The sequence below is a fragment of the Chiloscyllium plagiosum genome, chromosome 27 (genome assembly GCF_004010195.1).
Source record: "Chiloscyllium plagiosum isolate BGI_BamShark_2017 chromosome 27, ASM401019v2, whole genome shotgun sequence".
In the NCBI taxonomy this organism is placed as follows: Eukaryota; Metazoa; Chordata; class Chondrichthyes; order Orectolobiformes; family Hemiscylliidae; genus Chiloscyllium; species Chiloscyllium plagiosum.
In genome coordinates, this window is record NC_057736.1 from 27,516,963 (window position 1) to 27,532,649 (window position 15,687).

Consider the following 15,687-nt stretch of genomic DNA (forward strand, 5'->3'; position numbering starts at 1 on the left):
TCTTAAGTGAACTTTAACAAGTGGTGTCATGTCGGCCCAGATAATGCATTTAAGATATGAGCTGCACTGTGGGAGACTGATTCTAATCTTAAAAACAGATTTACAGAATCTTACATGGATTCATGCAGTGTTTGAGCAAAGTAAAACGTAATTCTGCAAGTGCAAATTTACTTCACAAACTTGTGTATGTCGGGGTGTGTGTGGGGGAGGGGGTTATGAGTTCTGTGACTGTGTGTATGTATGTGCGAGTGTAAAAGGGTATAAGTCTGTGAGAGGTTGCAAGTCCGTGCATCAGTCTGCGTGTGCGCATATTGCAACGGGGTCACCTGTAGTTTGACATCAAACCAAGGTCCCAGTTGAGGCCATCCTCTTGAGTACTGAACTTGGCTATCAGCCTCTGCTTGGCCACTTTTCGTTGTTGCCTGTCCCGAAGACTGCCTTGGAGGACAGTCACCTGAAGGTGCGAGGTCGAACGTCCTGGACTGCTGAAGTGAAGTGTTCTCCAACTGGGAGGGAACACTCCTGTCTGTTGATTGTTGTGCGGTGTTCATTCATCATTGCCGTAGCTTCTGCATTGTCTTGTCAATGTACCACGCCCTAGGGCATCCTTGCCTGCAGCATATGAGATAGGCAATGTTGGCTGAGTCGCATGAGTACCTGCCACTGACATTGTGGGATGTGTTCCCACGCATAATGGTGGCATCCGTGTCGGCATTCTAACACATCTTGCAGCATCTACCATGACAAGTTTGTATAGTGTTGTCGTGACAGCCACGCAGTTTGCTACGAACACTGATCTGTTTGACGTTTGGTGGTTGTTTAAAGGCGAGAAGTGGAGGTGTGGGGAAGGTCTTGGCGAGGTGCTCACATACAACCTGGTCATGGTAGACACTGCAAGAAGTGTCAGAATGTTGACATGGATACCACGTTACGCGTACGAGACAGGCAATCATGCGACTCAGCCAATGTTGTCTACCTCATGCTGCAGGCAAGGATGCCGAGGCATGGTTGATTGGACAGACCAAGCAGAAGCTTGGACCACGTACAATTGATACACAAAAGAGTGTTTCATCCCAGTTGGAGAACACTTCAGCGGTCTGGGACTTTCGGCCTCGGATCTTTGGGTGACCGCCTTCCAAGGTGGACTTTGGGACAGGCAACAACGAAAAGTGGCCGAGCAGAGGCTGATAACAAGCCCGGTACCTATGGGGATGTCCTCAACTGGGATACATACACACACAGACACACACACACACACATATATATATATACACACTGCAGGAATTGCAAAACCTGCGCCCACACCTCCTCCCTCACCTCCATCCAAGGCCCCAAAGTTTCACCTGCACATCCACCAATATCATTTATTATATCTGTTCCTCCCAATGTGGGCTCCTCTACATTGGGGAGACACTACGACTCCTAGCGAAGCGCTTTAGGGAACATCTCTGGGACACCCTCACCAATCAACCACACTGCCCTGTGGCCCAACATTTCAACTCCCCCTCCCACTCAGCCGAGAACATGGAGGTCCTGGGCCTCCTTCACCGCCGCCTGGAGGAAGAACGCCTCATCTTGCGCCTTGGAACACTTCAACCCCAGGGCATCAATATGGACTTCACCAGTTTCCTCATTTCCCCTTCCCCCCAGCTCCAAACTTCCAGCTCAGCACTGTCCCCATGACTGTTCAGGCAGCGTCCGAGGAGCAGGAAAATCGATGTTTCGGGCAAAAGCTCCTGAACTGCTGTGCTTTTCCAGCACCACTAATCTAGAATCTGGTTTCCAGCATCTGCAGCCCTTGTTTTTACTTGCTCTCATATATACACTCCCACACACACCCTGTCATAGACTTTTACCCCTTTACACTCTCTCACACTCATAACCCCCACCACACCAGGCGAATTTGTACTTGCACAATTGCATTTTACTTTGCTCAAATACTGCATGAATCCATGTAAGATTCTGTAAATCCATTTTTTAGATTAGAACCAGTCTGACCATTGCAGCACAGAGTCTCACACAGGGCAGGTCAAACCTTCAATGCATTATCTGGGCCGACATGACACCAATTGTTAAAGTTCACTTGACAATGTAACTTTTAAAGACGTTTTGCGATTTATATATGAAAGAACTGAAACTAACATGGTCATTTTAAAAGATGAGAGACTTAAACAATCCAGGTCTTTTTCAACATATAATTTCAGTTACATCACACTGTAAACTTTTGCTATACATTTTTGTCTTACAATCTTATTCTCCACAACCACCTGAAGGAGCAGTGCTCCGAAAGCTAGTGCTTTCAAATAAACCTGTTGGACTATAACCTGGTATTGAGATTTTTAACTTTGTACACCCCAGTCCAACACCAGAATCTCCAAATCTAAGAATGAGATTCATCGGAGTTTTGTATTTGAAAAAGACTATAAAAGACAGAATAGCTGAGCACTTGCTAAACATGGCAGGATTGGACAGGGTCAGCATGAATTTATGAAAAGAAAATCATACTTGATAAATTTACTGGCATTCTTCAATGACAAAAGAAGAGATGAGGGGGAGCCAGTGGGTATGGTTTATTTTATTTTGACGAAGTCCCACATAACAGCTTAGCATGTAAAATTAAAGCACACTGGATTGGGGTTGTTGTGTTGAGATGGATAGAAAACTTGTTGCCAGGCAGGAAACAAAGAATAGGAGTAAATGGGCCTTTTACTGAATGGCAGGCAGTGACCAGTGGCATACACTAGGGATCAATGCATGGGCTCCAGCTATTCACAATATATATTAAACTATTAAGATAAGAGAACTACATGCAATATCCCCAAATTTGCACATGACAAAACTGGGGATGGAAGGGGAGGAAGATGCAGAGATGCTTTAGTGAGATTTGGACAAGTTGAATGATTATACTGCAAATACCATGCATTTGCTCAATGTGAATAAATGAGATAATCCACTTTGGGAGCAAAAAGAAGAAAGTGGATTATTATCTAAATGGCTATGAACAGGAGGAGGAGGTGGGGGTGAATGGGGATGTCATGCTTCAATTACACAGCGCTTTAGAGAGATCACATCTGGAATATCATGTGCAGTTTTGATCTCCTAACCTGAGCAAGGATGTTCTTTCTATAGAGGGAGTGTCATGACAATTTGCCATATTATTTCCTGAGATGGCAGGACTGATGCATGAGGAAAGCTTGAATAGGTTTGGAGTATATTTGCTGGAGTTCAGAAGAATGAAGAGGAAACTTTAATAACTAGACAGGGGAGATGTATGAATGATGTTCCTGATGATAGGGTAGTCCAGAACCAGCAGTCTCAGTCTGCAGATACAGGCAAACCATTAAGGACTGAGTCGAGGAGAAATTTTCACCCTGAGAGTAGTGAGTCTGTGGAAGTCACTACCACAGAAAGCAGTTGAGGCTAAACATTGTACTATTTCAAGAAGGAATCAGAGGTAGCAACTGGGGCTAAAGGGATCGAAGGATGGGGGGGAAAAATGGGAACAGGCCAGTGACTTTGGATGCTCAGCCATGATTATAAATGAATAGTGGAATAGGCTCGAAGGGCCAAGTGGCCTACTCCTGCTCCCATTTTCTATGCAAGCCTGAAACTGGTTATATAAAATATATTCCTCCTTACAGAATTGTTTATTTAATGCAATATGACATTTTTACCAAAATATGATAATTTCTGGAATGTTATCATACATTTCAGAGATCCTGAAAGCCACAATGTAAGCTATGATTTTTGGGAAATGTTAAATTTATCGCCTGTCCTTAATTGCACTGAAGGAGGTGGTAAGTGCACTGTTTTCGTGAAACACTGCAGTCCTCACAAAGGAGAGGCACCCATGGTGCTTATTAGAAGGATTTTCACCCAGTCATAATGAAGGAATTGCAGTAATAGAGTTCAATTCAGGACATCGTGTTGCTTGGAGGGGAACTTGCAGATGAATGTTCCCATGCATCTGCTGCCCTTGTCCTCTGGCTGGCAGAGGTCTTGGGTTTGGGATGCACTGTCAAGGGAGGGTTGGTGATTTACTGCAGTGCATTTTGTAGCTAGTATATTAGGCTGCATCTCACTATAGAGTGGTGAAGGTGATGGATGGTGTTTTAGTCAAGTGGGTTGCTTCATCCTGGTGGTGTCAAGTGGCTTGAATGCTGTTGGAGCTGCACTCATCTAGCCACGTGGGGAGTATTTCATCACACTCCTGACTTGTGCCATTTTGATGGTTCATAGGGAATTAAGACGACAGGAGGTAAGTTACTCCCTGCAGGATTCCTAGCCTCTGACCTGCCCATAACTGCGCAGCATTTAAATGGCTACTCGAGCTCAATTTCTAGTCAATGATAATGTCCAGGATGTGGATAGTTAATTGTTTGGCATTATTTTAATTAGAAATACACAACGAACAAAGACAGAAATGTGAAAAAAGTAGAATATACCAATTTAGAACAGGAAAAGACAAAAACATTTACTTACCAGTAGGCTTGCCAGTAGCAAACAGAGCTAATGCGAGTATTTCAGCAGTGTCACACACAGTGTAAGCTTGTTGTTAGGTCCAGCATGCGGCTTATGGGGTGTTTTTGCATCAAATTTTAATCCATCTTCTATTTCAGAAGGGTTAGTTTTGAGTTGTAAGCAAGGATGCTGGTTAATTTGACATAATTATTCATAGGAAAATCAGAGTGACACATCATGCTCAACTTGTCATGGAAATTCATACTTGATAATGATCACACTATGTTGCTTATAGCAAGCAAAGACCATACCATCTTTAAACATAGTTCCTTTCTGCAGTGAAGCAATAAAGATATATATATATCCAACCTCCTGTTGCTGAATAATGCAGAGAAGGTAGGTTCTAAGATTGGCTATTTATCATGAGACACCTTACAAATGCTGAAATATTAATATATTGTGAGAACACTGTAAAATATGGCACAATTAGAGTTAGTATCAGGCTGTATTTCACAGTGCATCACAATATATAGGTAACATATGGGTATCCTGGAAACAGACATTAGGTGAGTAACTTTGGAAAAGTGGTAGTAATTGAGCAAAACTCAATTAGACCATTCTTATTTCAACACATATCACACACAACACACCCACACCCTGTCATGCATTGATGAAGCAGTAAACAATTAATGAGGTCTGAAAAGATTCAGTTTTTGTTTCTCAGGCAATGTAATCTCCGTCAGCAGGGGCCTTAACAGCCTGATCCATAAAATATGCTCAGCATTCTAAATACTTTGGATTAAGGCATTAAACTGATGCTCCATACGCCAGTATAACACACATTAATGTCACAGTTTGAAGAGGAGCAGACAGGATTCCTCTTGGTGTGGTGCTAATATTTATTTCCTGACCAACACAAAATGACTGCCAAGGTGTTCCCCAAAGCACTCCTCTGGTCTGCAATTGATCTCACCAAGATAGAGGATACTACAACAAATACAATGGACTAGGCGGAAAGAATAATAAGTAAGTCACTGCTTCAGCTGAAAGGAGTGGGAGGGCTTAAGATGCTGAAGGTGAAAGAGGAGTGGATCAGGTTATCCTGAAGGGAACTGTCCCTTTGGAAGAGTGACAGGAGAAGGGAGGAGAAAAAAATCTGTTTGGTGAAGTTGGCAGAAATGACAGAATATAATACTTTGAATTTAAAGGCTGGTCGGGTGGAAAGTTTGGACAGAAGAATCTTATTACGGTTCTGGGAGGTGTCTGGATTTCTTGGTTTTGCTTTCTGGAGAACTTGGATCCTTCCATTAATACCTACATTTGGATCTATCTTACATCGCTTCAACCATTCTTACGTCCTTTATGCAGTGACATGTGAGATCTCTAATCCTTCTAACCCTCCCTGACCCTCTCTTATGGTCCACTTGCTCTCTCATACCTTTTTCAGCTTCAGTCAGCTAAAAGAGGTGTTAAATTGGAATAGAAATGTTAATTTTGATTCTTCCCACAGATGCTTTCAGGCCTGCTGAGTTTCGTCAGGCAAATGGAAACTCTATTTTCCTTTACAACTCACATCATACAATATTATTTGTTTGCTTAATGAAGAGTGCAAATTTGTAATGAGATTTCTTTAAATGTCAACTATGATTAGCCTGATAAATTTCTAGCAGTTTTTCACTATAAATGAAGCATATAGCGGATACATACTTTGAAAAGAAACACAAGGCAAAGCACACACAGTTTACTACAGGGAGCACATTGAAAGCCAGCACTGTTCAGTTGGAGATAATCGGCTGAGAAACACAAAATTGTCTGTGGGTTGAGTAATCAGATGTACATGAGTAATGATGTTCACTCCGTGCTACTACAGATAAAACACACCATGCAATGAAGTGATTTTTGGTCATTTATGCAGTCACAAATACATTCATATACTGATCCATGTAGTCACATTACCAGATGTTGGAGGCAGTAAAAAGATACTTGAAATATTAATTCAAGAACAATATTTTTATGACCCAAAGTATACCTTGCGCTGCACTTCTTCAGTGAGTTTATCCTGTAGTTGCTGAAGTTGCTCTGCTGATTGCTCACACAGGTGACTATATGTTTCTTTTAGCGTGTTCAACTGTGACATCATTTGTTGTTGTTCTTCCGGAGACATCCTGGAAAGATTCAACAATTAGTAATTAATATTGTCTGCATTTGGGAATAGGGAGTAAAGGAGGGCAGATGAAATGAGGAAGGAAACCTCTGCATGGGATTCTTCCAAAACAGTCAAACTTCATTTGATCATTGGGACTTTAACATTTATACTGAACCAATTCCCACTTCTTTTAACATTGATATTATGGTCAGTGCTTTCCAGCAGTGCACTCACTAATCTGCGATTTCCCTCTATTCTATCTAATAGACAGGAAATTCATAATCAGCCAAATGAACAAACTCTGCCCCTTTTTTTAAGAAAGTGATTTCAATTAGGTCAGAAAACATGAGCCAATTGCTGAGATTTAAAAATTAAATATCATACAACTTGGAGAACTCAAATTCCAGTTTCCTTAAGAGTTTGACAATAATCTGTATTAACCAGAAGTAGACATTAGGATACAAAATTAATATTTACATTACATGTCTCAAATAGTATGCTCACAGATAACACAAACTTCACTTTCAAATTGCTTCTGATTCTGGAGGCCTTTTTCAGAAAGGCAGAAAATAGGAGTAGATTAGGCCATTTAGCCCTTCAAACCTGCTGTGCCATTCAAGATCATCCAAATCCCTGTTCTCACTTTCTCCCCATACCCTTTAGCCCTAAGAACTATACCTATTTCCTTCTTTAAAACAATGTTTTGACCTCAACCACTTCATGTGACAGAAAATCCCATCGGCTCACCACTCCCCGGTTGAAGAAATTTCTCATCATCTCAGTCCTAAATGGCCTATCTCATATCCTTAAACTGTGACTCCAAGTCTTTTATATCTGGAATGTCCTTCCACAGTTTCCCCTGACTAGTCTTGTCAGAATTATAGGTTTAAGAGAAATCACCACCCTCATTCTTCAAAGGCAGTAAATATGGTCTTAAACGATCAAATTTCTCTTCATACATTAATCCTGCCCAGTCTCATTGCACCTCCCTCTTTCCTTATCTTTTGCCGTTCAGATAATAAATAATCTCCCTTTGTTTTTGCAACCAAAGTAGATAACTTCACATTTATCCACATTATACTTTATCTTCCAAGCATTTGCCCACTCACTTAACTTGCCCAAATCACATTAAATCATCTGTGTCTACCTCACAGTTGACCCTCCCACCAGCTTTATATCATGTGCAAACTTGGAGATTTACTTTTAGTTCCCTAATCTAACTCAATATATAGTGAATATCTGTGGTCCTAAGAGCTGACCCCTACGGTAGCCCACTGGTCACTGGTTGGCACACAGAAAAAGGCCTGTTTATACCTACTCTGTTTCTTGTTTTCCAAACAGTTTCTATCCATATCAGTATGCTACACCAATTGCATGCAGTTTAGGTTTACATGCTAATCTCTTATGTGGGACCTTATCGAAAACTTTCTAAGTCCAAGTAAACCACATCCACTAGCTTACCCCCCCATCAACCTTTATAACTTTCTTACAAGTTATTTCAACATACAAAAATACATTTTGCACATATGAAATCTGGAAGGACAGGATGACTTGCCAGATGAGATATTTTGATACAATGAAGGGAAGTACTTCTTTATGCATTCATTAACATGGATTATCTTTTAACTCAGCAGCACTGGAACCTAAATGGAGAATTGTTTTATTTTGATTTGTAGATTGAGCTTGAATTATACCAATATAATTACACGAGATATTAAAAGTATATTTTTATTTAATATTATAATTCTCAAAATATTTCTATGGTATTTGTACCATTTCTACCTTGGGGAAAACAACCTGAATCAAAGTACATTAACACAGGAATGGGATGTTGGTGTTACACGTCATGCAGATGACCCTGCAGATATGCTACTGCACATAATTAAACTTCTTCATATTGCTCTGACAATTATTCGTATGTTTGTATGCACTTATGTAGATATCAAATGAAATGATGATAATAGCAATAAATTTTATCTTAAAGGCAAATGAGAATCACTTCCCACCTGTCCACATTATTTCCTCTGGACGTCTAAGTTTAGATTTCCAATTTTAGCATCCGTATTGCTAGTTAAATGATTATAAAGTGGTAAATGTGGGTTACTTTGCTTATCTGTTGATGATCAAGGAATACAATAGAACTTCCTTCACAAGAAATTACTTTGCACAAACCATGAACTCAGCAGGAATTACAATTTGTGAAATCTAAGTTTCCACACCCGTACATAATTAAGTCGGGAAGCAGATCTTTTCCTTTCCCAGCTGTTCATTTTTAGTAAATGTGCTGTCATGGTAACAACTGAGATCCAAAAACAAATACAAAGTACAACACCAACTAACCTGTTCCCATGCTTTGCTAGAAAAATCTGTGCTGTTTTGACCGCTTCCACTATTTGATCTTTCTTGGCATTGAGTTCTTCTGTAATTGCCTGTACCAAGAATAAATATTTTTAGGCTTTGCTAGTATGCTTTCACCTGGAATGGTATTTCCCAAATAGAAACTGCCGACTCATCATAGTAATGCAGTTTTAGCAACATTAAACTGAGTTTATTTGAAAATGTTTCACATATGTTAAATTATGGAGGGAAATATAATATGTAAGTATACATTTACTTCAACATTTAATTATCAAAATGATCACAGACTCTGCTTTCCATCTTACCAACTTAAAAATGGTTAAAGGGTGCATGCAAATTTGATGTGAATAAAAATGATGATCCTATGTAGCTAGTAGACAATCTACTGGGAAACATTGGGTTTAGATAGACAACTATTACCAGGGCTTTTGCCCAAAACATCGATTTTACTGCTCCTCGGATGCTGCCCGAACTGCTGTGCTCTTCCAGCACCACTAATCCAGAAACTATTACCAGTATGTAATGCAATTTTAAAAAAAAAATCCTTCCAGGATTAGAAATTTTTTTTTAATAAAAGGACTGACGAGTGATATCAATTTCAAATTTACAATAGGAAATGCAGATGTGCACATTCACAAATAGTGTTGAGCAGAGATTTTGGAGAAGATTTGTACTCAGGATGTACTCAGGTTGTAAGTTTGTTCACGGAGCTGGTAGATTTGTTCTCAGATGTTTCGCCACCATGCTCGGTAACATCATCAGTGAGCCACCAGTGAAGCATTGGTGTCCTGCCCTGCTTGCTATTTATCCATCTTGGTTTGTCGTGGTAGATGATATCATTTCAGAGAGGTTCACAAATGGGCACCAACTAGCCACCAAATAACATGACCAACTATAACTGGTGACAAAATGTCAGAGAACAAATCTACCAGCTCAGCGAGCAAACCTACAACCGGAGTATGGAGCAGAGTATATTCAATCATGGCAGCAAGAATAAATAGCTGAAAATGTAAAGACAGAAAATACTGGAAATAGTCAGTTGGTCTGGCAGCAATTGTGAAAAAGGAGATAAAATTCACATTTCAGTACAGTATTCGGAGAAAAGATCACCAATCTGTAAACTTCCTCTTATCACAGATGCTGCCTGATCTGATGAGTATTTACAGCATCTAAAGTATTTTGCTATCACATTAGTGAAAAAGTCTGTTATTTGAACAGGTATGCCGAGGAACCGAATTAAACGTGTAAGCATCTTGATACAGAAAAAGTACTTCAAATTTCAATAATAGATGATGGTCCTATGCAGTTACATGATTGCAGAAAATTTGAGAGCAACAGTTAAATACCTTTAAAGTTAACTCTTAATTTTATTAGCTCTAAAATACAGAAGGTCTAAGCAGAAATCACTCACTCTTTCATCAGGTGAAATGCAAAATCTCAAGTTGTTCTTTCACACCTCCTAATATAATGGCACTCAGTAAGCCGTATGCACATTTCAAAGTCAGGTTGTCGTGGAATCAAACCCCACGACAAACCGAGACCATAACAACATGTATGTTTTTGCCTTGTTCCTATAGCGTTTGTAAAAGAAGAGCTCACCTCCACTTCCACTATCCTGTTTTAACATTTCTTCTTCGGTCTCACACCAAAACCAGTTTAACAGGTAACTCTCGGAATTACTGTTTGTGGGATCTCTACGCATTCATGGAATGAGGAACTCGCTGGCTAGGTAGCTTTTATTACCCATCCCTAATTGCCCAGAGAGCAATTAAGAGTAAACCACAATGCTGTGGGTCTGGAGCCCCATGTAGGCCAGACCAGGTAAGGTTGGCAGCCTCCTTCCCTCAAAAGGACATTAGCCAACCAGTTGGGTTTTTCCAACACTTGACAATTAGACTCTTAATACTGGATTTTTGAATTCAAATTTCACCATCTGCTCTCTTGGAATTCAAAACTGGGTCCTCCGATCATTACCTGGGTCTCTGGATTAACAGTCCAGTGATAATATCACTAGACATCACCTCCCCCTGGCTGTATGTTAATTGTCATATCTCTCTAAATGACAATAGCAATTAAATTCTGCAAATAATTCAATGACTCTGAAGTTCTGGCGATGTTCAGTAGTAAAATATTTATTAAGAATCAGTGCTGGGTCCACTGTTATTTGCCATTTATAGAATGGTTTTAGATGAGAACTTAGGAGGTATGGCTAGTCAGTTTGCGGATTTCATTAAGATTGGGGGTAAAGTGGACAGCGAAGGTAGTTAGTTGGGAATGCAACGAGATCTTGATCAATTATGGTCACTGGGCTGAGGAATGGCAGATGAAGTTTAATTTAGATAAATGCAAAGTATTGCATTTTGCTGGGTCAAGTCAGGGCAGAACTTAGCGTAAATGGTAGGGTCCTGGTGAGTGTTATAGAACAAAAAGACCTCAGCATATAGGTTCATAGCTCCTTCAAAGTGGAGTCACAAGTAGACAGGGTGGTGAAGGTGGCTTTCGGCACACTTGCTTTCATCGGTCAGAGAACAGAGTATAGGAGTTGGAACACGTTTTTGCAACTGTACAACACATTGGTGAGGCCACATTTGGAGTGCTGTGTGCAGTTCTAGTTGCCCTACTATAGAGAGAATATCGTTAAAACTAGAAAGAATGCAGAAAAGATTTACCAGGATGCTACCTGGTCTGGAAGGTTTGAGTTATAAGGAGAGGTTGGATAGGCTGAACACTTTTCCCTACAATATAGGAGACTGAGGGGTGACCTCCTAGAGGCATATAAAATCATAAGAGGCATAGATAAAGTAGATAGCCAACAGTAGGGGGGTCTAAAACTAGAAGGCATAAGTTTAAGGTGAGAGGGGAGAGATACAAAAGGGTTCAGAGGGGCAATTCAGATGGTAGTGAATGTCTGGAATGCCAGAGGTAGTGCTGGAACAGAGTTCAATTTTGTCATTTAAGAAACATTTAGACAGGTACATGGAAAGGATAGGTATGGAGGGATACGCACCAAACACAGACAGATGAAATGAGTTTAATTGTAAATACTGGGTGGCATGGGCAGGTTGGGCCAAAGGGCCTGTTTCCATGCTGGAGACCTCTACGACTAACAGCCATTACAACAACAGCAACCATCAGAAGCTCAAGATGATGATTTCTGCATAGCTTCTTACAAGGGGGTTTGATCACATGGAATCCGGGGAGGCCAGCCAACTGGATACATTGGCTTGAAGCTAGGAGATAAAGGATGGTGATGGAGAGTTGTTTTTTGGACTGCAGGTCTGTGACCAGTGGTGTGCCGCAAAGATTGGTGCTGGGTCCACTGCGTTTTGTCATTTACATAAATGATTTGAATGTGAATATAGGAGGTATGATGAGTAAGTTTGCAGATGACACCAAAATTGGTGGCGGAGTGGACAGTGAAGGTTATCATAGAGTACAACAGGACCTTGATGAGATGGGCCAATGAGTGGCAGATGGAGTTTAATTTAGTGGGTGATGTTGCTTTTAAGGCAAATCAGGGCAGGGTTAGTATACTTTGTGGCAGGCTCTTCAGGAGCATTGCCAAACAAAAAGGGACCAAGACATGCAGGTGCTTAGTTTCTTGAAGTGGAATCACAGATAGACAGGGTGGTGAAAATGGTGTTTGGCATGTTTGGCACGCCTGCCTTCATTGGTCAGAGCATTGAGTACAGGAGTTGGGATTTTATGTTGCGGCTATAGTGAGGCCACTTTTAGAATACTGCACTCAATTCTAGTCTCCCTGCAATAGGGAGGATGTTGTGAAACTTGAAAAGATTTACAAGGATGTTGCCGGGATTGGAATGTCTAAGCTACAGAGAGGCTGAATAGGCTGAGGCTATTTTCCCTGGAGGGTCAGAGGCTGAGGAGTGACCATATAGGTTTCTAAAGTTATCAGGGACATGGATAGGGTGAACAGCCAAGGTCTTTTTTCAAGGTAGGTGAGTGCAAAACTAGGTTTAAGGTGAGAAGGAAAAGATTTAAAAGTGACCTAAAGGGCAACTTTATCACAAAGAGGGTGGTGCAAGTATGGAATGAGCTGTCAGAGGAAGTGGTGGAGGTGGTTACAATTACAACATTTGAAAAGACATCTGGATGGGTACAAGAAGAGGAAAGATTTAGAGGGATAAGGGCCAAATGCTGACAAATGGGACTAGATCAGCTTTGGACGCCTGATTGGCATGGGCGAATTGGACTGAAGGGTCAGTTTCTGCGTTGTATACCTCTGACTCTATGACTATAGTGAAAGGCTTGGCTACCCAGCAGAAAGGAAGAAGAAAAAATTTTAAATTAGTAAGTTACTTTCAACAAATATACAAAACATTGCTTCTGGAGAACTAAAACAAAACCAAGAACAGCCAAAAAGTGTTAACATTCCCTTGGAGACTATTACCCTTAGTTCTGTTTAAGACAATATACAAAAATGCTGTTTTGAAAAAAAAAATTTTAAAAAGTCACAACACCAGGTTATAGTTCAACAGGTTTATTTGGAAGCACCAGCTTTCGGAGCGCTGCTCCTTCATCAGGTAGTTGTGGAGAATAAGCAGTACTCCCAAGGCTAGTGCTTCCAAATAAACCTGTTGGACTATAACCTGATGTTGTGCGATTTTTAACTTTGTCTACCCCTGTCCAACACCAGATCCTCCATGTTTTAAAGAAAGGGACATGCAGTACTCTATATGTAAATATAAACAATTTAAAAATAAGGTATTACACCATGGGTATGCCTGGTGTAACACCATGCATGGCACCTCCAGGCATACCCTGAAAATAAGCCAAGTGAGGATTCTTGACTTTCCACACCCTTCTACCCTGATATTTACAGGCTGGCAAAGAGGGTGCAAATGAGGCCATAATCTTCATTCTGATTGAAGATCTACAGTTGAAATGTTGACATATCTGTATCTTTTGCAGATGCTGCAGAATATAATGCATATTTAGACCACTTGCCGCATTTAATATTAGTCTCTCAATATTACATTTTATCTCCCAGAATGTTAATATAAGACATTTGTGTTCGCATACCTGCTGCTCACAAAATGATTCTTCAATGGATCTCAGGTCTCCCTCTTCTGGTAGAGTGTTCCTGTTTTCTATTTCATGACGAGTATTCAAAACCCAGCCTAGGAGCTCCTTCATTTTTTCAACACGCTCATGTTTCTCTTCTTCAACAACTTTCTGTAGTCAGGAGTGAAGAAGAAGATACAGTCGGTTCTGCTATAAATGTGTGTTTCTTCAATGTGAATTAGCTTTAATGCAATTGAAGATTTTAGACTTATTTGTAGAATGTGAACTTTCCTTAACTATATTGGCTATAACACTATTCCGGCCCCATTAGCTTAAATGGTGTGATTATTGCACGATTTTCTTATAACGCGAGATCGCATGAGAATGGAACTATTGCATCATATCAGAACCGACATTATGTACTGTCTGAAAGAATGGTGGAAGCAGATTCGACAGCAACTTTCAGAAAGGTATTGGATATCTACCTCAAACATAACAGGATAATTGGGGCATGGGACTAATGGGATAGCTCTTTCAAAGAGCTGGCAGAGTAACAGTGGGTTGAATTGTCTCTTTCTAGGCTGCATTTCTTGATAATTCTATAAGCTGCATCATAATTGGGTTTTAAGAAGAGATTCTATGAACTGATTCAGAGCTGTTAAAAACAAAATGCTGAAAAAGCTAAGCAAGTCCGGAGAAACAAACACTGAAACTTTATTGCTGGAACAGCACAGCAGGTCAGGCAGCATCTAGGGAACAGAAGATTCGACGTTTCGGGCACATGCCCTTCTTCAGGAGAAACAAACAAACAGTTAACATTAGATTCTCTCAACTGATGTTAGCACACCTGTGTTTGATTTTATCAAAACTGCTAAATCCTGCTCCAAGCAAAATAAGGTTGAACGGTCAGCTTTGTATATTAGGTTGTCACTGACTGCCTATTTAAAATTTACATTTGTGAGTTAAATTAGAACCACTGATCTTTTCTGGAAGCTAGCTCCCCATAACTTGGCTTACTTCTCCCAAACCCCACAAACAGGTGAGCTGTGTCAGAACACAAGCTCATTACCCAAAACTTGCCAATATGAATAAAGTTGAGGGCTTAAAATGGTCCTACTCTCACAATGATCTTCAAGGGTAGAGTAATCACAGAATGCTCTGGCTGAAATCTGAAACTGTGGATTAAATAGGATATCTTTACTGTAACATGAGTGCTTCCATAATTAATGTTTGAAGGAGCTGAGTTAATCTACTGCAAGTATGCCAGCATCTTTAGGCTGACATACATACAAACATCATATTGGAAGCAGTAGGCCACTTGGCCCTTCAAGTCTGTCTTGACATTTCCTAAGATCATAGTTTATTTGATTAAGGCCTCAGCTCCACTTTGATAAAGGAATCAAAAAGGTATGGGAGTACACAATCAAGAATCCATACTAATTTACCTTAAAAATATTCAATAATCTTACTTACACTGCTTTCTGGGGGAAGACAAATACTACAGACCTTAAAAACCTCAAAGATTTTGCCTCATCTCCATCTTAAATGGGAGACCTCTTTAAATCTGTGGCTCTTCATTCTATTCTCTCCCATAAAGGAAAACATTTACAGCATTTACACTGCCAAATCCTCTCAAGATCTTATATTACTTTTCAAGGAGTGTGGGCAGTTCTGGCAAGGCCAACATTTATTGATCA

General features: G+C 40.3%; 1 protein-coding gene across 24 annotated transcripts in view; it reads right to left on the reverse strand.

Annotated features, from left to right (window-relative positions):
• macf1a (microtubule actin crosslinking factor 1a) overlaps positions 1-15,687 on the reverse strand; it is a 604,319-nt gene that overhangs the window by 217,568 nt on the left and 371,064 nt on the right. For all 24 annotated transcript variants that reach the window (XM_043717780.1, XM_043717784.1, XM_043717779.1 and 21 more), the window contains 3 exons: positions 14,009-14,161; positions 8,948-9,036; positions 6,491-6,626 (listed from right to left, as the gene is read on the reverse strand). In XM_043717780.1, the coding sequence (XP_043573715.1) occupies positions 6,491-6,626; positions 8,948-9,036; positions 14,009-14,161 (378 nt within the window). The remainder of the gene's footprint in view (positions 1-6,490; positions 6,627-8,947; positions 9,037-14,008; positions 14,162-15,687) is intronic.